Consider the following 23,753-nt stretch of genomic DNA (forward strand, 5'->3'; position numbering starts at 1 on the left):
AAATTCAGCTTGAAACCACTACAGGTGGACATGGGGACTACTACACCAGAAATTGATCAAATTTTCTTCACCCACTGGATGAAATTCAAGGTTCAGTCCATGCAGTGCAATATTTTGGTGCCTAAGACACAGCTTTTGGAAAGAGGAATTGTGCAAATTTTTCTGTTTTGCAAACATTTCCACCTGGACAGGTAACTACAGGGGTGACTCTAATGCCAGAGCAGAGGTGCTGAGCTTTTTGCCCTTCTAGAATGAGGAAGAAAAAGCTGCTTAAGCAGTTCAGAAGCTCTCAGGGGACTTTGGAGATTATAGACCAGAATAGTGGAGCTGCTGGTATAAATTTAGAGGTGCCATGTGGGATTTCCATAGTGTGCCTGGAAAGCTGAATATACTCACAGAGAAGATTTGCCATTTGTGTGTCTGTGTTGCAAGGGAAGGAGTATTCCCTTTAAACAGCAAAGGTGGAAAAATTAAAGGTGAAAGAAGTTGAAGTTTGTTTTTGGGTTTTTTTTTAATAAAATATTTAAGTAAAATATTAATTTGTTCAGCTGCTCAGCATTAATGTGAAAACTTGTTGGAGATGTGATTCACATTCTGTGAGGAGTTTCTGGAAACTTAAGCTGCTGCATAAACTGTCTCTTCTCTGATGTTTTCTTAGCCAAAATAGTAGAAACTTTATTAAATTTCTTGCAACAGAGATGATGCTCATTTGGTTGACAGGATCACGAAAATCAAGCAGGTTGTACCCCAGTGTACATTGTATACATGTCTTGATCATCTAATTCTCTTTTTAGAACAAAACCCAGTCTCACAGTAGGGGAGAATACAATGTTTACAGTACCTTTCAAAGCCATGAACCAGAGTTTGACTACTTGAAAAGTTTAGAAATTGAAGAGAAGATCAACAAAATTAGGTGGTTACCCCAGAAAAATGCTGCTCAGTTTTTATTGTCTACAAATGGTGAGTATTTTGCACCGTAACATGTCATTATGTAGGTTTGCTATTAGGATTTGGTCTAATACTCTCCAAAAGGCTGGAATCAAGCAGGGTTTAACTGCAAGGATCTGGGGATGTGGTTCTGCCTTCTCTGGGCACAAGTGTCCCCAGCACAGGGTAGGGTATTTGGGATTTAGTTGCTTTACAGCCCATGTGAGACCTTCAAGTGTATGTGAGTCCCTATGTCAGAGCTTACATTAATCATTCATAGCAATCCCTGTCCTGACTGAAACTTTCTCTAACTCTTATAAAAAGAAGAAACTGTGGAGGAGGTTTTTTAATGCTTTTTATCTTGTCTTGTTTTCCTCAGGCAGCATTTTTGTCTTTTTTGGTGCATGTGGGCGGCCTTGTCTTGTTTGAAGGCATCAGCTAGTGATGACTGGTGTCTCTCCACAGCTCTCATTTTCAACTGTGGCTGTTTCATTGCAGATAAAACAATAAAGTTATGGAAAATCAGTGAAAGGGACAAAAGACCTGAGGGTTATAATTTAAAGGAGGAGGATGGACGGTATAGGGATCCTACTACAGTTACAACACTACGGGTGAGTAGCTCACAATCAGCTAATTCCTCCTCTCCCAGCCCATGGCTCCAGGAGGAACTGCCCCATCACATCATTAACATAATCTTTCCTGTGATGTCACTTGGCAGAAATACTGACTTTCAAGATATTTCATCCAGCTCAGGATGTTGAAGGACTGTGCTGAGCAGTTTCGATGTCTGTGGTAGGTTTGGATCTCACTCTTGCCCTGCTCTGTGTGTTTCAGGTGCCAGTGTTCAGGCCTATGGACCTCATGGTGGAAGCCAGCCCACGAAGGATATTTGCCAATGCCCACACGTATCACATCAATTCCATCTCCATCAATAGTGACTATGAAACGTACCTGTCTGCAGATGACCTGCGGATCAACCTGTGGCACCTAGAAATCACAGACAGAAGTTTTAGTATCGTTTTGCCATTGTTCTGTGGGATGGGAGCAGGAAAACTGTTGGGTTTTATTTCCTTTCATGAAAAGTGTTTAGTATATATACAGAGAATTAATCTCCATTAATCCTGGTTACTTCTCCCTAGTAATTGTAAGGGCTTGTGCTTCTGGAGAAGGAATGGTTTGGTTTGGAGGGGACATTAAAGCTCATCCAGGTGGGCAGGACCAGGTTGCCCCAACCTGGCTTTGGACACTTCCAAGGATGGAGCAGCCACACCTGTGTGAAATTTTTAATACAAAATAGCATTTCGTAATGTAGCAGTATAATTAGAATTTAAGCAAAGTTCTGTATGAAATACATGGGGAGATAATTTGTAGTATAAAATTAATTACTACTGGAGCGGAGCAAAACTGAAGCAAGTTTTTGCTGCTGTAAGAATTATCTTGAAACTGATTCAGAATGTGATGTTACCACCTTGCTTTGTAGACAAATTGTGTGGCTTGATTTTAACTCTTACCTGGGTTGTGCCTGGGTCCCACAAGCCTGAAGTAGCATTTCTGACAGCATCAAAAACTGAAAAACACCTTGGGAAAAACCCATTTCGCTGGAGGCAATTCCTTAACGAGCTGCTGCAGATATTGTAGATATCAAGCCTGCCAACATGGAGGAGCTGACAGAGGTGATCACAGCCGCAGAGTTCCACCCCAACAGCTGCAGCACGTTTGTCTACAGCAGCAGTAAAGGCACAATTCGCCTGTGTGACATGAGGGCATCAGCCCTCTGTGACAGACATTCAAAGTGTGAGTGCTGCAGTTTAGTGTCTTCCTGTGCCGGAGGACATTTGCTGTTAGAGTATATCAAACATCGAATTGTCTGTGTGGATTTGTGTAGGATTCCTGTAGTATATTGAACAGATCTAAAGTCTGAAATCTAAATAAACTTATATTTTTCTGGAGTAAAAACAGTGAATGAGTAGCAGCTTCTGTTTGAACACCAGGAATGGCTTTTTGCAGACTTCAGGTGATTAAAGGCCATTTGGTCTGTACTTGGTGCTGGAAATCTTGCATGTATGAATCAAGACTTCACATATTACCAAACAATTCATTTATTAAGAAGCTGACCTTGGCTTACTACAACAGTAAGAGAGTATGGCAACTATATTACAGGTGTTTCTCCTTAAAAGTTATTTTATATAACACAGAGTAACACAAGGTAGAAAGTTTATTGAGACAATGTTAAAGTAATTCAGGTGTATGTTGTATCAAAGAGACACAAACTGACCTCTTGAAATGCCTGTCTTTTTTTCCGGCAGTGTTTGAAGAACCAGAAGATCCTAGCAACAGATCATTTTTCTCTGAAATCATCTCTTCCATATCTGATGTCAAATTCAGCCACAGTGGTCGATACATGATGACTAGAGACTATCTGTCAGTGAAGATCTGGGATTTAAATATGGAAAATAGACCTGTGGAAACATACCAGGTATTGAAAATCATGTGGGTTGGAAATTAAAAAATCTGGACAGAGGCTGAGACTTACTGATAGTCTTGATGCGGCAGTTACAGTTTTGTCTGTAGATTCAGGCAGAGCATCCCTGAGGTTTGGGGATTCCACACTCCTGTTGAAAGATCGTGGTATTTGCAGGGTAGTGGCAGAAACCAAACCCGTGTTTGGGGCTGAAAAAGCCTTCCTCTTACCCAGTGGGAATTTGGGAGGTGGAGAGGTGATCTCCAGCCTTGAGAACCATGACAACTCTTTGGCTGTCTTTATGTTCTGTGTTATATCCTGAAGAAAACAGGAGGTGAAACATTTCCCTTTCATAAAATGTTTTTAGTTGCCACTGAAAAATTGCTGTTTTCTTTATAAGAAAGAACTCTTGTGAGCAGTCTCAGGTTCCTTGTTTTTGGAACAGTCTGGGAAGGCTGTTTTACAGGTATATGAGTCTAATGCTCACTCAGTTTCTCTGATCCCTCTTTTCCAGGTGCATGAATACCTCAGAAGTAAACTCTGTTCACTGTATGAGAATGATTGCATTTTTGACAAGTTTGAATGCTGTTGGAATGGATCAGACAGGCAAGTGGAATTCTTATCCCTATGCATTTCAAATTTTCCAAGTTATTCTTAAAATGGGCAGTAGACCTCAAATACCTGGTTTTGGACAATGCTGTAGTACTTCAGTAGACTGTAACATGTGCATTATTAACTGGAAGAATCTGCACCAGACCTCATGGGGAACCCGTGGGAAAAGCTTCCAGGAATGTTCCCTTTTACAGTGATTTGCATGGTAGTGACCACTTAGGACAGCTCTTGCTTCTGTGCTAATCATGTCATTAACTGCTTATTTGCAGCATTTAAAGCAGTTCATTGGTTCCCTGTCTGGTTTTTTTGGTGGGTTTTTTTTTGTTGTTTTGGTTGATTGGTTGTTTTTTTTATGTTGTTTTGGTTTTTTTGATCTGGCATCTGTCTGCTCAAATATTTTTTGAGGCAAAGGAAGGACAAGTAAACTTGTAAGTGTATTTTTCTTACTGAACAACTGATGCAGAATCAGGAACTATAAGGGATTTTCACAAACCAGATGTGCTGCTTAGAACATAAATTTGCACAACTTGAATGTCACTAAAAATCTGATGTGTTTAGGGTTTGTTGGATCTCTCCTGTGTGTGTGTGTGCGAAAATCAAATTAAATAATGACATTCGAGGTGCTTTGATAACAAAATACCTCAAAGGGCCCAGGGAAGGAAAAAGGGTATTTTGGGAGGTTTTAAATTTATAAAACATTGCAGTACCTGCTTCCCTTTAACTGTAGCAGGTGTGGGTGAGGCCACCTCCCTTCCACTTGCATGATCTCAGTTGAGACTTGGCTTGCTAAAAGGAGAAGGAATTCCTAAATTACATCTTTCTTCCTTCCCCCTCTGTGCAGCATTGTCATGACAGGGTCTTACAACAACTTCTTCAGGATGTTTGACAGAAACACGAAGCGAGACATCACTTTGGAGGCATCCCGGGAGAACAACAAACCCCGCACAGTGCTGAAGCCGCGGAAGGTGTGCGCCAGCGGCAAGAGAAAGAAGGACGAGATCAGTGTTGACAGCTTAGACTTCAATAAGAAGATCCTGCACACAGCCTGGCACCCCAAGGAGAACATCATTGCTGTAGCTACCACAAATAACTTGTATATATTTCAAGACAAGATGAATTAGGGTTGGCATTCCTAACTGAAGAGTCACTTCCTGCATAGTTGAAATAGTTGAATCTAGCATTTGTACCTGTAACAAAAGCAAGTGAGAGGTCCATTATGGCACCCCTTTCCAGTGTTTAAAAATGTGCCATATGACAACACACTTTTATAGCTCCATGGAGAAGGCTCTGTGGCTCTGTTGTCTCCGTATCTGCTAGCCATTTAGGTGAGGATAGGGCACTTTTTAATTTAAATGACTACTTGCACCATCTTGCCTAATGGACTAGACTGGACTGTCTCAACATCGGTTTACTCCACTTTTTATGCCTTCCATTGTGATGACGTCAGACACAGGGAAAGCCTTCAATCATGCTATGGGATTTAATTGTGTAACCTCATTACTGTATCATTCGTGGCCCCCTTTTTTTATTAAATACAGCTCATTCTTGCTGTGGCTTGTAGCATTCCTCCTCCTTCTGGCCTCCTGGACTCCCTCTTCTCCCTTCATCCCCCCTCCACCTCGCCTCGGTGGTGGTGTATGGAAAAAAAAATAAAATAAAGCACATAAAATGGGTCCGTTTGGGGTCAGTGGTAAAGGGGGTCTGTGTTGCAACAAATGTTTTAATAAACAGTTGACTGTAATCACTCCTTGCCATGTCTGGCACCAAAAAAGAGAAAATAAGGAAAAAAACAAACTACTGAATAAAAGTGACAAAGAATGGAGAATCTGTTTTCTTTTTTTTTTTTTTTTTTTAATCTACCTCTTTATACAAATACTCTGTGTTTTACCTTAGATGCATGAAAATAAAATTATGTTTTTTGTAATTATTTTAACCAGTATTAATTATTTTTCATGGGAATGAAGAGAGGGAGGGATTTCACAGGTACCTGTATTCCTCCTGAGTAACCTGGGCACCAGCCAGTGTATGACCTCTTCCATCTCGGCACCACAACTGCTGTCAGGTTTTGATCTGAGCAGTCACTTCTTGTGTCCTTGAATGCTCCTCTTTTTAACCTGTTGCTTTAATCAGAAAGGGAATAGAGTCTTCAGGTTTTAAATTCCATTTTTTGAGACTGATGTCTTAATGTTTAGTTTCATCCTGGATTCTTCAATGCCTTGTTTTAGGATAAAATACCTTTAATGCCTTGTTTAGAGCACCAAGTCCCCTGTGGCTTTGTGAGAAGTTGTCCGAGCTCCTGTGTGGTGTTCTGTAGTACCAGCCAGCACCATGGTTCCATAGCTAATGACTGCACTGCATTCCGCTCTATTTTCTGTATTTATTGCTAACTGGAAATGTAGTTTTAACCATGCAAATGTTTTCTTCTGGCTTTTGGCTTTGCAAAGTTCCTGCACTTACAGAAATGTTCACTGGTGCAAGGAACCAAACCTGTGGAGTACAGAAGCTGCATGAAATAAGTGTTCATAGTGATGCGAGAGATTTCAACTTCTCAGCACATAAGGCTTACCCAAAGATGAACTAGATATTGATGCTTTATAAGGCTCATGAGTTTTTACTTCCAGTGTTTTTGCTAAATGTGCATTTAGGTTTTGCTCCTCCTTCATGGAAATGTTCAATGAAGTTTGAATTCATGGTGAATTTACCTTGACTGGGAGAATTTTTGTTTTTGAGTTACCTGTATTATTTCTGTGGCTTAGAGGTAGTTATTAAAATGACATTATGATTTGATCAACTGAGATACTGTTTCTGCTGTAAAATTTTGGCTGGGTTAGAGGTTATTAACAAGACTACTATTGCAATCACTCTTCAGTTTAAGTCCTTCTGCAGTGGTGTGAAAATGTAAAAATTCTAATATTTATTAATCCAGTTCTCTTAAATACAGTATTTGTCTTGTACCATGCATGTGTGACCATGAGCCTTTGTAAGGATTTTACCTTTTTTTTTTCCACCTGTTAGCCTTGTAAAACAAATGAACTGCCACAGGGACAGCAGCTGTTTTCCAGTGGGTGAATAAACGAGTGGGCCCTACTCCTACTTAGTAGCATGTGACTAATTTTACTCCAGCAACCAGACTTTCCAACAGTTCAAGAAACAACTCATTGAGTAACGTTAATCACATGTGAAGCTGTTTCCAGGGCTGAGGCTTATTCTTTATCTTACCATGAGGGCACTGAGGTGATGAGATGCTTTTGCTGTGGAGCTGGCAAAATCATGTTTTGTGAAGGTGTAGGTTTATCAATGCTGGATTGGAAGATGAGGGTCATAGTATTGAGGCTGCTGCTCCTGTGCCATCCAGAGCCCCAGAGATGCCCTGAAGGTGCTTAGCACAGCCCCACACAGAGCTGAGCATGTGAAGATGGCACAGAGTGACTGGGTGCAGTCACCTAGAGCAATACTGCAGTACAGCTTCCTCTTGGACCACAGCTGGGCCTGCTGGGATGGGTTAAAGCTCGCCTTGGGAAAGGGTTTGGGTTTGCTGGTAATGGTGATCCTTGAGATGTCATCTGAGGTTTAACTTGTCCTCACCAAACCCAGCTCCTGCCTGTGCTGTCACACTATCCATTAGAGAATTCTCTAAGCACACTGTCCACTGATACATGCTGTAAATCATATATTTTATTAATAAAAGTACACAGAGAATACACTTTGTCAGGATGCTCTTTATGCTCTTTCTTGCCCCTCCCCTTTTCTGCGTTTGCAGGTATTTTTGAATGAGTGTTCTCTTCCCTGTGCCTGGGGATCTGTGTCCCCATTCCTGTCCCAGGCAGGATGGTGCTGGTCACTGCCTTCAGCTGCTCTAGTCACGCAGCATTCTCAGTGCCCAGTAAAACCAGTGCAAATCTGCAATTCCCAGTCCCTGAATGCCAGACTAAACACAGGGAAGGCATTCTCCTACCTGCACTCTTGTCCTGAAACCACTGATGGGATTGAAATGCCACCAACCACCTCTTAGGTGGTTTGTATCTACAATGTGACAACCGCAGTGTCACTCGTGCCACCAGTTACTGTTCAGAGTGAGGTGTTTATCCAGCTGACACAATGCCGAGGTGCAGGAGAGCCCTGTGCCTCAAGTCCTTTGTCACTTCCCTGCTAGGACGTGGCTGCTGTGTGGGAAACACGCTGGATATGCAGCAGCACCTGCTCCCTACTGCTCTGTTCAGGGAGGACAGGATCATTTATTGCTTAACTACAGATCCTTTTATTATCAGTCTGATTTGAAAAAGCTCAGGTAGTGCTGACAAGCAGAAACGTGTGGGATTTCCCCTCCTGGAGAGGGGCTATGGATGATGGAATTCCAATATTTTAATATAAATTTTTATTGTCATCCTCTTAGGCACAGCAGAGCTGGGAAGCAATTTCCTGTGTACTGCTCTTCTGCTCTTCACCTAGGGGCTGTAGAGGTGTAAAACATACTGGCTCCGATCAAACACTCCTTTTATTGAATAAAAGGCGCCTCCTTTTGCCCTTTCCCATGGAATTGGCTGTTGCAAAGGGAAGGACCTGTGTCTTGGATCGAGGTGTGTTGGGAGTGAGGCTGTTGTGTAATGATTGTGGGTGTCTGGAGCTGTTTGCCTGCAGCAAACATCTTATTTAACTTGGTTTGGGCTTGTAAAGATAAGCAGTGGAATAAAACCAGTGTTTGTTTTACAGCTGAGAGAATAAAAACTGTGAATTCAATTTATCTACACAGTGAATTTTACCCTCCAATTTTAACAGTCTCAACCTTTGCAAACAGGAAAACAGCCCTGGCTGGTTTAAATAATGCTTTTCTGAGCCGGGGCTCTCCACTAGGAGGCAAACGTTACTGCGGAGGTGGAGGCTTCGGGACCGTGAGTGGTCACGGCGAGGTGTGGTCACTGTCCCTCAAAGTCACCTCCGGAATCAACAGTGATCAGTTGTTGCTAAATATGAAACACTATAAAAGCGTTTCCAGGGTGGATTATCGCAGTGCAAAGAGTTCAACCCAGGTGTGCAGGGCGAAGAGCCCTTGTGCTGGGAGGATGCTGGGTGTGTCCAGCTCAGGAAAGGGCACTTTTTCAGCTTTGGGGAACAGAAATACTACACAAAGAAAATAAAAGTAATCATGGCATGTTTTAGACTTGAGTATCATGCAATGTTTTGAGTTGGAAAGAACCTTAAATCCCATCCAGTGCCACCCCCTGCCAGGGGCAGGGACACCATTCACTGTCCCAGTTTGCTCCAAGCCCTGTCCAATGTGGCCTTGGACACCTCCAGGGATCTAGAGGCAGACAGAGCTTTCCTTCTTTACTTGTTTCAAACAATTAGAACACCTCGGAACCATGAGATAAAACAGTGGGATTATCTTGGCACAGGTCTTGTTAATTGTTTGATTTTAATTGACTTAAAGGCTTTTTTTTTTTTTTTTTTTTTTTTCCTGGAAGAAAAAACTTTGTATTGCACTCCAGTACAAAAAGCTTTTCCCAGGAATCTGTGGCCATTGTTTCTCTTCTATTAATATGTGGTTTTGTGTCCATCCAACGCTGCCATTGTCACAGCATTTTCCATCCAAGTATTCAAATTACAAACATTAATTACATCATTCAAGTGCCTCAAGAAACCTGTGTAGTGGTTCGAGCACAGGGCTGAAAGTCAGGCCTTGTGAATGCTATTTCTGGCTCTGCATTGACTCACTCTATAATCTTGATCAATTTATTTCTGACTCAGAAATTTTAATAGTCCCACTTGACTGATAAATATTAATGCCACAAGTGTTGTGGCAAATGCTTCCTGAATGAGGGTGGTGACAAATGCTCATGTTAGCCTGTGATTTGAGGGTTGCAAAGTAGGACTGGGTTACCTGGCAGTTTTTTTATTCAAAATCACAACTAGCTCATTGTTCTGATTTCAATCTCAAATGGTTCTGCAGCCCCTCCACCCGTAAGCAGATGTTTTATCAAATTAATGCAATTGCCGCTTTCTTTTTACTGCTAACACAGCTAATTATCTTCCAGTGCTATCCCAGAGATGTCCAGATTTTCCATGGGGTCAGATATTTGGTACAGTCATGCAAGGCCTGCAGTCAAATTGAGAAGTGTTGGTCTTACAAAAGATTTCAAGCCTCCAAATTAGTGTAGATGAATAGAAGACAAAAAATACTTGTAACAGGTATTGTAGTACAAGATGATTGTGACACTTGTGCATACAAGCTTTTTCTCTAGCTTAAAATAGTTCTGACAGAAATAAAGTGATTTCTTCACATTTGTAATGGGGAGCAAACAAAGAACACTACTGGAGTTGTGTCTGCATGGCTTCACTCTGATGGTGTTGCTGTTACTGAACTCCTTCATTGAGTACAGTAATGAAAAAAACATGATTTATACTCTTGTGGCTTTTGATGGGAGGACTTTATGGTGTAAAAGGTTCCTTTACAACTTTTGGTAAGCAAAATACTTATAGATATACATGTGAGAGAGATGAGACTGAAGTCACAAAATTACACCAGAAGAGTCTAGGCCTCCAAATAAACCTTGAAGTGTCGTCAAAACAGAATGAAGAGAACAAGATGAAAAGCAGGCAGAGGGTGGGAGACGGGGGTGGACCTTGTGGCTCTGCACAACTCCTGCCAGGAGGGGACAGCCGTGGAGTCGGGCTCTGCTCCCAGGGAACAGGGACAGGAGGAGAGGGAACAGCCTCAGGCTGGGCCAGGGCAGGCTCAGGGTGGGCATCAGCAGGAATTTCCCCATGGAAAGGGTGCTCAGGCCTTGGCACTGCCCGGGGATGTTTGGAGTGCTCATCCCTGGAGGTGTCCAAGGTAGGCCTGGACATGGCACTCAGAACTCTGGGCTGGGGACAGGGTGGGGATCGGTCACCGCTCGGACTCGGTGGCCGGGGAGGGCTCTCCCAGCCTGACAGACCGTGCTCAGGTCACTCCCTTTCCCCGCGTCCCCCTCCCCGTCACGCCGCTACCGCTCCCTCAGCGCTCGCCCTGCGCACGCGCGGGACGTGCGCGGGCGCGGGTCGCGCCATGGACGCGGGGGGCGGGAGCGGCGCGTGCCGCGCCTGCGCAGCCCGGCGGGGCGGGGCGGGGCGGCCGGGCCCGGAACGGAGTCCGGGTTTGTTGTTTTTGCCCCAGCGGCTCCTCAGTCGCCTCAGCCGCGCCGCCGCCGCCATGTCCAGCCCTCAGGAGCAGCCGCAGCACAACAACAACAACAACCCGCCGGCGGACGGGACGCACAGCGAGCCCGGCCTCAACAGTGAGTGCGGCTGCAGGGGCGCGGGGAGCCCTGAAGGGGACGTGAGGGCCGCGACCCGCTCGCGCCGCTCCGGGCCGCCATTGGCGTACGACGCGCCGCGCGAGCCGCCGGGAGCCAATGGCCGGGGCGGAGTGGGTGTAAATGGCCCGGCGGCGGCCGCAGGGGGCAGAGGAGCAGCGGTGGGGTTCGTGAGGGGCCGGCTGGCACCGGGGAACCCCGCAGCCCCGGGCAGCGGGAGCGGCTGGGAGAGCCGAGGGGCCGCGCGGCACTACCGGCGTGGATAAAACGGGCTCCGGGTTGTGAGAGTGCTGCGCCTGGCGGGACCCGACCCGCCTCCTCTCGCTGGGGGCTGAGGGCGATCGGGTCCCCCGAGGAACGGCTCGAGCTCGTTGCGTGGTTACACGGAGTTTACCCGAACAGCGACGATGGGAATACAGCGGGGTAGGGGGAGGAGCGTGGCTGTGGGAATGAGTTTATTCAGTGGCTGAGTCAATAGCACTGACGTGAGCTATTTCCCTCTATATCCGGCATCTCTGTCAACTGCATCAGCTGCATTTTGGTCCTGGGATAACACTAGTAAGGCAGATCATGTAGGCTCTGGTATTTACTTGGCAATTGCTTTCCCTTCGTTTTAAACAGCTCCTTCATCTCTACATTTTAAGGATAGAAAAGGTGAATAAATTGCATTAATGATTAACTGTAACCTCCGTGGTTTACGATGCAGTTTAGCTGACCACAAAATAAACTCGTTGGTTGGTTTTCCATAACTCAATGGAAATTGTATGAAAGAAAGAATAAACTGTGCCCATTTCAGAACGCTGCTGTTGTGTTGTGGTAACACTGCATCGTGTGATAACTGTGACACCTTAAACCTGAGTCAATAATCTTGGCAAATTATTCAGGCCTGTTATACTTAAATAACTATTAGGCTGTCAAAGTTGCGATGTGCCGGGTGCCTGACTCCATGCTTACTTCAGAAATGGCCATATTTGATGCCTGTATATTTTATTTTTAAGTTTTGGTGATGTGGTAACTCTTTACTTTAAGTTTTGGTGATGTGGGACTCATTAATCTGCTGGATTATAGGAGCAACAAGAGCTCTGTAAGCAGGGATGGATCTGCCCACAGAGATCTTGCTGCTGGGGCAGCAGGTAGAGGCTCACCCAGCTCAGTGATTGCTGGAGGGGCTGAGCACGAGGTAGGAGAGGAAATGTTTGACACACTGTGCTCTAGCAACAAAACAAATGCACCCAATCAGTTCCACGCAGGCTTAGTGCTGCTTTCAGATGTTCATCCCCTGCACAATGCTTTGGTGGGAGAGGTGTATTTCTGCCATTCTCTCAGCTTTTAAGTGAACTTTTCAGGCTAATGAGCTGAGACACCTATTCATGTTGTTCTGCGTGTCATTTGTGCATGTTTAGGGCCTTTTATTCAAGGATCCCGTAGCACTTGGAGGGCAGAAGAGCTGGGAATAAAACTGGTAACCTGTGCTTTGTTGGGTTCATAGAGATAAAAAATCCAAGTTGCTTGCTTTGGGAATTCTAGATGCTTCCTATATTTTAATTATTATAAAGCTTTGTTACATATTGACAAAAAGAAATCCCACCTTAGGCAAGAGCCCATCTAGCTCTGTCATGGAAAATCTGCTTAATAATTACCATTGTGGGAGTCTGGTTGGCTTTTCCTTTCCTTTTTTTTTTTTTTTTTTTGGTTAAAATTGTACTTCATTGTAAAAGTGATATTTATTCATTTATTCAGGTTGATCATGTCTCAGACTACTTGTAAGCTCCTGAGTTGGTAGTAGCTTGGAGTATTTTTATATCTATAAAATATATACAGGTATTTAATTTATATATTGCCTTTGATATCTCCACTTCATGCACCAAGCTGAAATCAGAGGGAATAAAAAATAAGACCAGTCTTCCCCAACATGTTTCATTCCTGCTGTTTAAGCAGTCCACCAAGTTATGGAAAAACATAGAATTAAAGTCAGTGTATATAAATTTATAGTGAAATAATTAGCCATAGGGCAAAGCCAACATTCAAACAATTTTGGAGAAAAATACCATTCTTGTGAACAGTTTGTGTTTTTTTTTCTCCTAAGAGTGTGTGTTATGTGATTTGTGAAGGGAGGAGATGCTGCCACATTTCTTAATTCTATTGCTCTTAATTCTACCACTCCATTCTGCCACATTTCCTATTTTAGTGTCAAGTAGAAATATGGTGAAATTAAAAGTTCTCAGGCAGGTGATTCATGTACAAAAAAGCTTGGGGCAAACTCCATTCTCTGTTATTTGGGCAGTTTATTCTCCAATACATTTCTGTCCATTTCTGTAAATAAACAGAGATTTATGTCCCTCTAATCAATCTTTGAACCCAGCCATGTTCCCTGCTCCCTCTCCCAAAGTGGTTGTGAGTGCCAGTGGGAGTGGGTAGCGTGCTGGAGCTTGATGGCAGATTATGCTTCCTTGAATGTATTTTGAGTCATTCCTGGTGAGGTCAGTTGGGAACGTGCTGCTCCTCATGTCAACTCCTGCTCAGCTCCCACGGACTCTTTACTCACAGTAGAATTTGGGATCTCTTCTTACTACGGCCACGGTGTGTTTTAGATAAATACAGAATTTGTCAGCCCGAGGTAGATCAGTAAAAACTTTATTTGTGGCAGTGGGTTTGGAGCTGTGTGTCAGAGTAAGGAGATCTGATCACCATCCTCTGAGTGTTCTAGTGTCAGAGGAACACATCCCCTCACGCTTTTGCCCTCTGCTGATTTTTTTGATCATAGATTGCTTTGCAGATCCTGATTTTTCCAATAGCCAAAAGTGGTTGTTGGGGAATATAAGGCTTTTTTTCCTAACTAACTTTTGACCACTTGCTAACTGCATTTGCCACCTGCTTTTTTGCAGGTGTAGCCTCTTGCTGCTGCAAGGCAGAACAACCTTCCTGATGAAGCTCTTAGAGTTTGGCCGTTTTATTTAGGAATTCAGACACCAGCAATCATCACCAATCTGGAATAACACATCCTCTGTCTGATGCTGACTGAGCAAAGCTGCCTCTTCCCAGTTAACACCTGATGATTATCTGAAAAGCCTAATGTGCAGTGCTGAGATGGTGCCTGCATGCTCCCAAAATCCCCTGTTTGTGAATCCAGCCTGGAGAAATTAGGCTGGGAACCACCAGAGCATGGTGCTTCCATGGACATCACTGTAATGGCTTCGTGAATAATTGGTACTAAATGAGAATTCTTCACCAAATCAAGTTGAAAACAGGCTCATTATTAAACATCCCTTCCTGTGTCACTGATGGAGTTCCCAGAGACAAAACCATGCTACAAAAAATAAATGCAGGCACTTCCAGGTGCATTTCAGAAATCAAAAATCAGTGTTAAAATGTAGGACTTGTACAAATAATGCTCAAAATGTTGTATTTGTAGATTCAGGCTTGCTTTTCTTACTTGGATATTTTTACCTCCTGGGGGAAGATGTCCAAACTGTAAAAAATAGTTAACCAAATACCAAATTTGTTACAAAAAGAACCGTGAAAGCTCCTACCTTCAGGTGGACTAAACTAAATTACACAGGAGTTGTGGTGACATGTATCTCTAAAACCTGTTTGTTTCCAATTAAAACATGTCGTTAAAGATTATATCAGAACCTACACTCTCATATTTATTTAATCTGCATATAATACATAATAATAAAGTATAAGTGAAATACATTTTAAAATAAAAATCCTCTCTTTATCACACAAAGAAGTGTGTGAACTTCTTAGCAGCTGCTCTTGTCATCCATGGTACACTCTTGTTCTTTGTTGAATTTTAGTGCACATGTAGATGTCCCATAGGTAAAACTACAAAAAAAAAAAAAATGGGGGAAAACCAGTAAATCGGAGCTTTATGGATGATGCTTGTGCCAAAGCAAAGCAAGCTGAATGGGACCTGAGAATGGCAGCCTGCCTGATGTGTAGAAAAATTGGGGATTGATCCAAGGCCTTTGGAAGTAAAGAAAAGAAGAATATAAAGCTGCACAGGGGGTAGTTTTGTAGTAGGGGCATAGGGATGAAAATTCTGATTGAGAAAGGAATGTAGAAAAAGAAAGGGTGAGGTGTAATGGAATGATCCGTAGTTAATTGAAGCTCCAAACTGCAGAGAGATGTGGCTGATTAAAGTATTAATAGTTGGGGAGAAAGGAGACATCTTATTGACCAGCACCAGAGTTAGGGAGCAACAACCAGCTTTTAGGGATGTTTGTGTTGATGAAAGAAGAAGAACCCTGTTGCTGTTGTCTCTGTCCCATGTTTATGACCTTGCTCAGGTCAGTGTGTGCTATCTGAACCCAGCATGCTGGTGTTTCCCTCTGGGTGCAGTTGATAAACTGAAGGTGTGTTCAGTGCTGGGGTGTCCATGGGGTGACGTGTGGCTATCCTACAGGTTCCTGGGTGGAGCTGCAGATGAACAGCAATGGCAACAGCAACGACAACAGCAACGGCAAGAACGGGGGCCTGGAGCATGTCCCGTCCTCCTCCTCCATCCACAATGGAGACATGGAAAAAATCCTCCTGGATGCACAGCATGAGTCAGGACAGAGCAGTTCAAGAGGTAGTTCCCACTGTGACAGGTAAAGGAGTGTTGGCCACCCTGCCTGCAATTTATTGCCCTTTTTGTCCTGTGGATGGGCAAAGCTTTTTGTCAGGGAAAAGTCTATTGTGCTCCAGTATTTGGACTAGCTGCTGGCTCATGGTAACTGTGTGATGCTTCCACTTGTAATGATACAAACCACATGTAATTCACAGTACTGGTAGTGTTCCCTACAAGAACAAAGGGAGTTGCATCCTTTCTGTAGCAGCTGAACTTTTGGGCAGTGCTTTCTTTGCTTTAGAGAGAAACTGTGAACTCTGTCGAGAAAGGTAGGATTATAAATTTTAAAAAATTGGTGGGGTTGTGGGTTGGGAAGACTTTCTAATGCTGGTATTTGGGATCTGAATAATGTCCAAAAATGCATGAGGAAATGATTCAGCTGAGATTTACCTACACTGATGGTTCTTTAGATGACAAAATGACATTATGAAATCAATTTTTCTTTAGCCCGTCACCTCAAGATGATGGACAGATAACTTTTGATGTGGAAATGCACACAAGTAAAGACAGTAGTTCTCAGGTATTTTCTTCCTTAACTTTTAAAATATACATTTGTAAGTTGTGGATATTTGATCTAGGCTTGAGGGTAGAACATGCTCTTTCTGATGTCAAAAGACTTATATTCTGTATTAATTGAAATTTGACTTAGAGATTAATAGTGTTGGAGTGAGGGAAAAACGAATCTCTATCTGTACAGCTGAGAAATGCTTCTTTCCTAGCAGTCATGTTACTGTGTAACCCTGCTGGCACTGGGTGTCAAAGCTGGGTTTGAAATGTTCATATTTCTGCACAAGATTTCAGGCTGTTCAGTGATTGCTGTGCAGATGCTCACATGACAGTGAGTAATCTCCGAAACACAAACTGAGAGGAGACTAATGCTGAACTCTTAGTTTGATAATCTCATAAAATTTGCTGTCTTCAGCAGTATAAATAAAAAGCATTCCTGGAATAATGAAACCCTGCATTTAATTTTGTCAAAAACCTGGGACTGTTGCAGTTCTGCCCTGAGAGCCAGAAGGGTCTGAATGAAGGTGTTGGTGAGCTCTGCATCTCACTTGTGACTGAGCTATTTGATTACCTCTGGGTTTCCTGTGGTTCTCACTTAATGTTGTAAGGGGCTTATCTTATTTTAGTAAGAGTCACTCAGGAGATTGTTTTAATACTAAGTAGGAGTTAAAGTCAGTGGTGTTCTCTACTCTTCCTAATTTATTTCTTTTCTTATATAGTAACATTTGCATCTATTGATGTGAAGTTAAATCTTTATATACAATTAGAGTGAGTGCTTGCTTTTCCCTCTTGCATCTGGGATTCACCCAGTAGATGCTACTAGTTGCAAGTAATGTAAATTTTAAATCACTCATAACACCTTTAAAAAGTCAAAATACTGGTTTTGAAATCTTATTTGACTTCCCATGCTTTTAGTCATGTTCTGTGGGCTTTAAATGGAATGCCATCCACCTAATGTTTTTTCCCATTTGTAAATATTTTTTGCACAGTTTTGGTTTATTACATTTAGGATTAAAATAATAATTTGTTTTTGTTAGTTAAAAAAAACAAACAGCTTGCAATAATGTGGAAATCCTGGATATAGTAATAGAATTTGTGGTTTCCTGACTTCCGCTGGCAAAATCAAATCTCTTTGAAATAATCAGCAGTCCAAGAACACTTACTCGTTTATCAGGTGCCACCATTCGGTGCTTTTCATGTCACCACTGTTGTTGTCACTCTCAATTTAACACCCTGAGGAGGAGCTAATTGAGTGTTACAAGGCTTGTCCCCTGTGTGTTTCAGTCCGAAGAAGAAGCAGTAGAAGGAGAGAAAGAATTGGAAGTTATGAAGAAAAGTGCAGACTGGGTGTCAGACTGGTCAAGTAGGCCTGAAAACATTCCTCCCAAGTGAGTTCAACTCCATGTTTTTAATGAATATTCCTATATTTTAATGAATAGATGAAGGAAAGGATCGTCACAGTCTCACAATCAAAATAAGTTCATCTTAGGAAGAGGTTGATTTCTCTGTGGGGAGGCTAAAATGGTCAAAACAATGAAGTATGAAAATCAAAATAGCAACAGAATGACTTGAAGGTAATACAAAGCCACAGCAAGCTGATTGCAAGGTTTCTTGACAAAATTATAATTAGTGGGAGAGCTGGGTACTTGGAGCTGGGATTCATGGGATTTAGTCTTGGCTTATTGAACGGAAGAGTGTTGAGCAAGTCTCCTAAATTCTCTGTCCCTTTTTTTCTTTCTATGTAAAATATGTAATGTTCATCCACGGAAGGGGAAACCTTGAGATCCTTGAATGCAAAGCATTTTTATTAAAATAGAGGATGCTGTCTAAATCTGGCAGACTTCTGTATCTGTGTTTGGAACAAAAAATGAGGCCTCTTGCTAACAAATCACATCCTGAAATTCCCTCTCTCGGACCTACCTCTCTCTGCAGCTCCTGCTCCCTTTGTGTCTATACTGTCTGTGTAAGTGGTCTCTCCACAATCCCTCCTCTTATTATCTTTGATTCCTTACTCTGTGTAAGGGATCTCGGGCTTTGATTTTGTACTTAAAAAAAAAAAAAACCAAACATTCCTACAGAGATCTGTGCATTTGTGGGAAAAAAAAAAAAAAAAAAAAAAAAGTCTTGTTGAATTTTTCCCCCCTCCCCCTCTTCTTCCAGGGAATTCCATTTCAGACATCCTAAACGTTCAGTGTCTCTAAGTATGAGAAAAAGTGGAGCAATGAAAAAAGGTGGCATTTTCTCTGCAGAATTTCTTAAGGTTTTCATTCCATCTCTGTTCATATCTCATGTTTTGGCTCTGGGACTAGGGTAAGTATTAACCTAATTCTCACTTCAGTTTTTGCATTTCTACTTCGCTTGAATGTCAGGTCCTGCTGAAAAGGACCTTTTCTAGAGTAATGATTTTTGCCCATCACTCAAACTTGATGTACTTTTACAAAAGCAGGAAAACTTTGTAACAATTAGAACTTTGCAGCCTTTCCTGTGCTTTATTTCCAGAATAAATCAAGTTATATTGAATATGCATGGATGAGTTTGCAAATAACCTTTGCAATTGTAACATGTGCAATTTGATTATGTGCCTTCTATTTAAATACTTGAGGTTATAAGGGGGAAAATTAGAATAGATGAAAAATAACTTTTACTGACCAGTATGAAACTACACTGTACAAATAATGATGCTGAGGTGGTCTGTGTGGCACCAACTCTGTAATTTCCAGTTTAATGCTGCTTTGTGGTGTTACTGAAAGTCAAGGTTTGAGTACTTAGAGAAAGAGAGATAAAAAATTGGATGTGTCCTGCAAGATCATCTGTGTCTCTGCTTAGCAGTGTTTTCATTGCCTGTATAATCTAATATAATCTCTCACTTTGCCTAAATCCTTACATTCTGATTATCCATCTTAAGTTCTGGGATGGGGCAAAGGCATGGACTCAAAACATGGTTTTATTTAACTTTGTGTTTGGTTTTGTGGATGTAGTTCAAGTGTCTCTTTAAATTCTTGTAAACTCTTAAATAAATTAGGATCGAATATGTGAGGATGTACTGTGAGATATTTGTACTACAGCAAAATTGTGCATTTCTGCAATGATTTAAATCTTACTTGTGGTCAGTGTTTGCATAGATCCTCAATGCTCAGAGTTTTAAATCTCATCCCCCTCCCTATAGGCAGCACTTGATTTGTTTTACCTCAGTTAGGAGTGTTGCTGTGTCAGGTACTCAAAACACAAAAGCTTTTGGATTGGGGTTTTCAGATGAGCCTGGGACTGGAGGAAAACCCACTTTGGGTGAGTACTGAGAGCATTGATCCTTCCAGACTCATGCAAAACCTCACTGTAAGTAGTTTTATAGAAGAGAAGTCTGTGGATGGATCTCAAGACTTGAGAGAGGGATTAGAGCAGCTGTTTGTGTGGGGACTGTGGGAAAGCAGGGAGTATTCCTGTGCAATACGATATCCTTACACTTTTTATTTCAGCATCTACATTGGGAAACGCCTGACCACACCTTCAGCCAGCACTTATTGAACCTATGGAGTGCAACCTGGACCCCATGTGACCTGTGAAGGTGTTACCGTCTCATTTAGTACATTTGACTTGAGACCATTTTAAGCATGACCCTGACTTTACCCTTTCCTTCCATATCCAGGTTTTTGCTAACTCTGGAATTCAGTATTGTGTTGGAACTCTGTTGAGGTGTTTGGCTATCCACATTCTTTCCCTCTCTCCCATTCCCCTGCCTCTTGGCCTGCAAGACACGTCAGAGTTGCTGGATGGAGTTTACAACTGTCTCTGTGTTGCAAGGGCTTCTCTCAATGCAAAATGCCACCAGCAAGTTTAATTTTATCAGTGATGCTATTGCCTCCTTAGTGCAATCTGACTTCAGTTGCAGTTGTGCATGGTCTAAGTTTTGACTGCATGGGGGTGATAAAACAATCTCTTTGGAAGGAAATTACTGATTGAAGTGGGAAAGAGTTTTTCTTTTGTAAAAAAGAAGCTGGTTATGGAATAAACTAAGAAATCACTGGTAATAAAGATCCAGTTTAAATCAGCTTTTGGGGGGAATTTACTCGGCCCCTTGTATTGGCTAATAAACACCATTTGAATTGCAGGAGGCAAAGACTGCATAAATTTTAAAGTAGGATAACTAAATCCATCAGCATATTTTAATACTAGGTAATTGTTGTAATCTTGTCTTTTCTATGAAGTCAGCTCCTTATTCCTTGTAGGAAAACCTGTCTGATACCTGGGAAATATTAGAAAAATTGCATTGTTTGCATGTGAAGAAGCTTTTTTTTTCTTTACCTGTTTTCTTAAGGGAAAATTTTCAATGTGAAATTTTCCTTTTCAAAGTAGTTCTAAATTAAGGAAAAACCCAGCAGCTGTAGTGTAGGTAGGCTCTGTGTAAAAGGAAATTATTCTATTTGTTGTGGACCCACTTACAGCTCTGAAGATCCGGCAGTTTCAGCAGGAAAAGCATTTGACTCATCCTTAAGGGGGACAATCTTGCAGGTGCATAAAGGTTCAGAAGTTGTAAAAGCTCTGAAATGTCTTCTGCAAATGAATTTTCAATATTCCTCTCTCTTGTTGTTTACTGTACAATCTCCTTTTTGGGGATACTTGGAACCTGAAAGTCACTTGTGATGTCTCATGTTAGGATAGATTTCTCACTGATGTTCATGAACTTTTATCTTAGGGAACATTAAGCCTTGTCCTCCTTCAGTGATACTTCTTTTCAAAATGTGAAGCTTTAGTACCAAATTGTTACAAACATCGGGACAGTCTTGTCCCTAAATAGATTTTATTGGATTTCAGAACATGTAGCATGAACTCTGAAGGACAGAATACTCTATATATATATGAAAATATGTTACAGACTTTAATACTAAGTATTTAGGGAACCAATGCTAATTTTTAGACTAGCAAAAATCTCATTTATAAAATAAAAACTTTAGTCGGCAGACTTGTAGAAAATAAGAAAATCTAGTCAGCCATTTGGAGAAAACGGCTACCTATAATTGTTTGCTTGCATCAGACTTTATAAAGTTGATTATTTGATAGAGCAGTGATTGCTTGAACCAATTGATGCATAGAAGCTAAATCCCAGCTGAGATTTGGGTTAAAAAAAACTTTAGTTAGCTCCCAGGAAGTGAAAAAGTTAAGTATGAATCCACTGCTTAACTGTATTTATTTTCATTCTCTACTTCTGAATGCTGTCAGAGAATGCTTTCAGGGTGAACAACAAATCCTCTTGAGTAATCTGCTTTTTTTTTCTTTAGTTGTGAATACTGAGTGGCACTTGAGCTGCCCACAAGTGCAGGTCTGTTTTGGGTGTGGATATTGGGTTTCACCCAGAGGTGGGGATGGGCAGGGGAACCCGGTGGAGGGCGTTTTAGAGAGCATCAAATACTTCACTTTACAGCCCTAAAATCTGAAGAGATGGGAGAAAGGCTGGACCACTTTCACTTCTAACACAGCACCTTGTTTTGTATGAAATTGGAGTAGTGGAAAAAGAGATATTTACTAAGTAGGGAGTACTTCTTAAAGAGGAAAACTCAGTAAATTACACCTTTCTAAATTAAAAGGTAATTTTTCAGAATATCTGATAAATAACAGTGCAAGCTTGTGGCTGGAGTATCAAGACCACTAATGACATTTGGAGTAAAACCTGTGAAACCCAGAGCTGAGGAATGCCCCGTGGTCACTGTAACACTGGCTGGGATACAATGCAGTATTTATTGAGACCCTATTCTAAGCTTTGGAGGAAAATCTGCAACTTCCACTTTTACCATGAACAGGAACACAGTGTTGTATCATTCACAAAGGGGTTTCAATTATTGAGAGTTGAAGTTTTGTTAAGATAAATGTTGTTTAAAAAGCTTTATACCTGTTTACAGTTTTGGAAAAAAAAATGTAGGCTTCATTTTTCTTACGTTCAGTGAAAACTGGCCTAGACTTGTAAATAGGATCAAGAAAAAATGCATAAACTCGCACATTAAAGATGCAGGCTAACCTAACTGCAGCAAATGTATATTTACTTACTGTTTTAAAAAGTGAAAGCTGAAGATTGTTAGAAATTCAAAATTTTAATTGACATTTGTTGAAATATTGGAATTAACTGAGCCAAAGTGATTATGCATTCTTCATAAATTAGTTAGCACTTTGTAACATTATATACAGTTTACATGTATAAGTTGTAGCTTATAAACATTTTGTGCCATTAAAGCTCTCACAAACCTGGTTGTCTGAAATTACTTCATGCTGCGCCTTTCTTTTGTCTTTCCTCTATTTCCCTTTTTTTACAGGTCTACTTTTTAAGATGTTTTATGGAACTGTTTTGTTCTGGGTGACACAAACATTGAAGCTGCTGTTTATAGACTGGAATAATGTTTTGAAAGATTGCTTGGGTTTATTTTGGTTTTGTTTTTTAGTGACTTGGGATCATCCGCTTCATTTCCTGAAGCACTTAATAAAAATATTCCCCCTGGTTGGCCTTGTGTACCTTTTCCAAATCCGCCAGCACCTTGTCCAGGAAAAACTCTGGAAGGAAAATAATGCGGTGACATATTAAATGCAAAGTAGAATTGCTGAGATTTTGTATGCTTGGTCAACTCTGTTGTATTCCTTATATTTCTCTTCTGTTTCCTAATTGTGTTTAATTTGCAGATTAAAGAGTAAGGAACATAAACCCTAATTGTTAATGTGCCTCCATGTTCTTGGTTCAAGAGCACAGGTTATTTCTGTTTATCTAGAGGAGAGTTGTTCATTCTAGGTGGAAATGGCACCATTCTGATTTCTGGTACCACTCATTTTAGTTATTCTTTTCTATATTTTTAATCTGTAAATCCAGAACTTTGTGTAAATGGAATTTTCTTTTTCCAGAGGAATAAGAGAAAATTATAAGCCCTACTTTCAGAAAGTTTCTTTCTCTGGGTCTCACAGTGAAACTTGGGCCTGAGCTTTTGAATTGCTTCAAAACCTTTGTAGTTATAATGCAAGAATAAATACAAGATCATATTGCATAAGGCAGCACTTTCTTTGCTCTGGGATTATTCTAGTGTAAATCATATTTTGATGGAGTTGAGGACTGCCTTCAAGTTTCTTTTCATTCTTGTCCAAGAATTTCAGATTCTGGGAAAGTTCCCTGGTTGAGTTCAGTGGTGGGATGTTGAGTCTTCCTTACACTGGATTCAGGCTTCACTGTGCACATATGAAAAGCTTAGAATTTGAATTGTTTAATGGCTAAGTTCATTATAAAAACATTATTTACACTTTTGTGTGTATGCATACCTGTAAAAATTCCATCTGAAAGTGAAGCCCTGATTCCCTGCAAGCGTTTGTAGGA

General features: G+C 41.4%; 2 protein-coding genes across 3 annotated transcripts in view; both read left to right on the plus strand.

Moving 5' to 3' along the window:
* Positions 1–7,701, plus strand: part of PPP2R2A (protein phosphatase 2 regulatory subunit Balpha) — a 37,896-nt gene extending 30,195 nt beyond the window's left edge. For both annotated transcript variants that reach the window (XM_054000647.1, XM_054000646.1), the window contains exons 4-10: positions 795–960; positions 1,426–1,538; positions 1,762–1,939; positions 2,557–2,721; positions 3,234–3,403; positions 3,903–3,994; positions 4,842–7,701. In XM_054000647.1, coding sequence (XP_053856622.1) covers positions 795–960; positions 1,426–1,538; positions 1,762–1,939; positions 2,557–2,721; positions 3,234–3,403; positions 3,903–3,994; positions 4,842–5,121 — 1,164 coding nt within the window. In that variant the 3' untranslated portion in view covers positions 5,122–7,701. The remainder of the gene's footprint in view (positions 1–794; positions 961–1,425; positions 1,539–1,761; positions 1,940–2,556; positions 2,722–3,233; positions 3,404–3,902; positions 3,995–4,841) is intronic.
* Positions 7,702–11,098: 3,397 nt separating this feature from the next.
* On the plus strand, positions 11,099–22,895 carry BNIP3L (BCL2 interacting protein 3 like). The gene is made up of 6 exons (XM_054000591.1): positions 11,099–11,274; positions 15,701–15,887; positions 16,355–16,427; positions 17,699–17,802; positions 18,575–18,724; positions 19,888–22,895. Exons 1-6 carry the CDS (start codon positions 11,190–11,192, stop codon positions 19,934–19,936), a joined length of 648 nt encoding a protein of 215 aa, XP_053856566.1. The 5' UTR covers positions 11,099–11,189; the 3' UTR covers positions 19,937–22,895.
* Positions 22,896–23,753: the final 858 nt, after the last annotated feature.

The sequence above is a fragment of the Vidua macroura genome, chromosome 28 (assembly GCF_024509145.1).
Source record: "Vidua macroura isolate BioBank_ID:100142 chromosome 28, ASM2450914v1, whole genome shotgun sequence".
NCBI classification, from domain to species: Eukaryota; Metazoa; Chordata; class Aves; order Passeriformes; family Viduidae; genus Vidua; species Vidua macroura.

Coding starts and splice junctions, on each gene's coding strand:
- BNIP3L (XM_054000591.1), top strand. CDS start 11,190: ATGTCCAGCCCTCAGGAGCAGCCGCAGCACAACAACAACAACAACCCG. Junction 11,275..15,700: donor CAGCGAGCCCGGCCTCAACA/GTGAGTGCGGCT, acceptor GCTATCCTACAG/GTTCCTGGGTGGAGCTGCAG. Junction 16,428..17,698: donor GTAAAGACAGTAGTTCTCAG/GTATTTTCTTCC, acceptor TGTGTGTTTCAG/TCCGAAGAAGAAGCAGTAGA.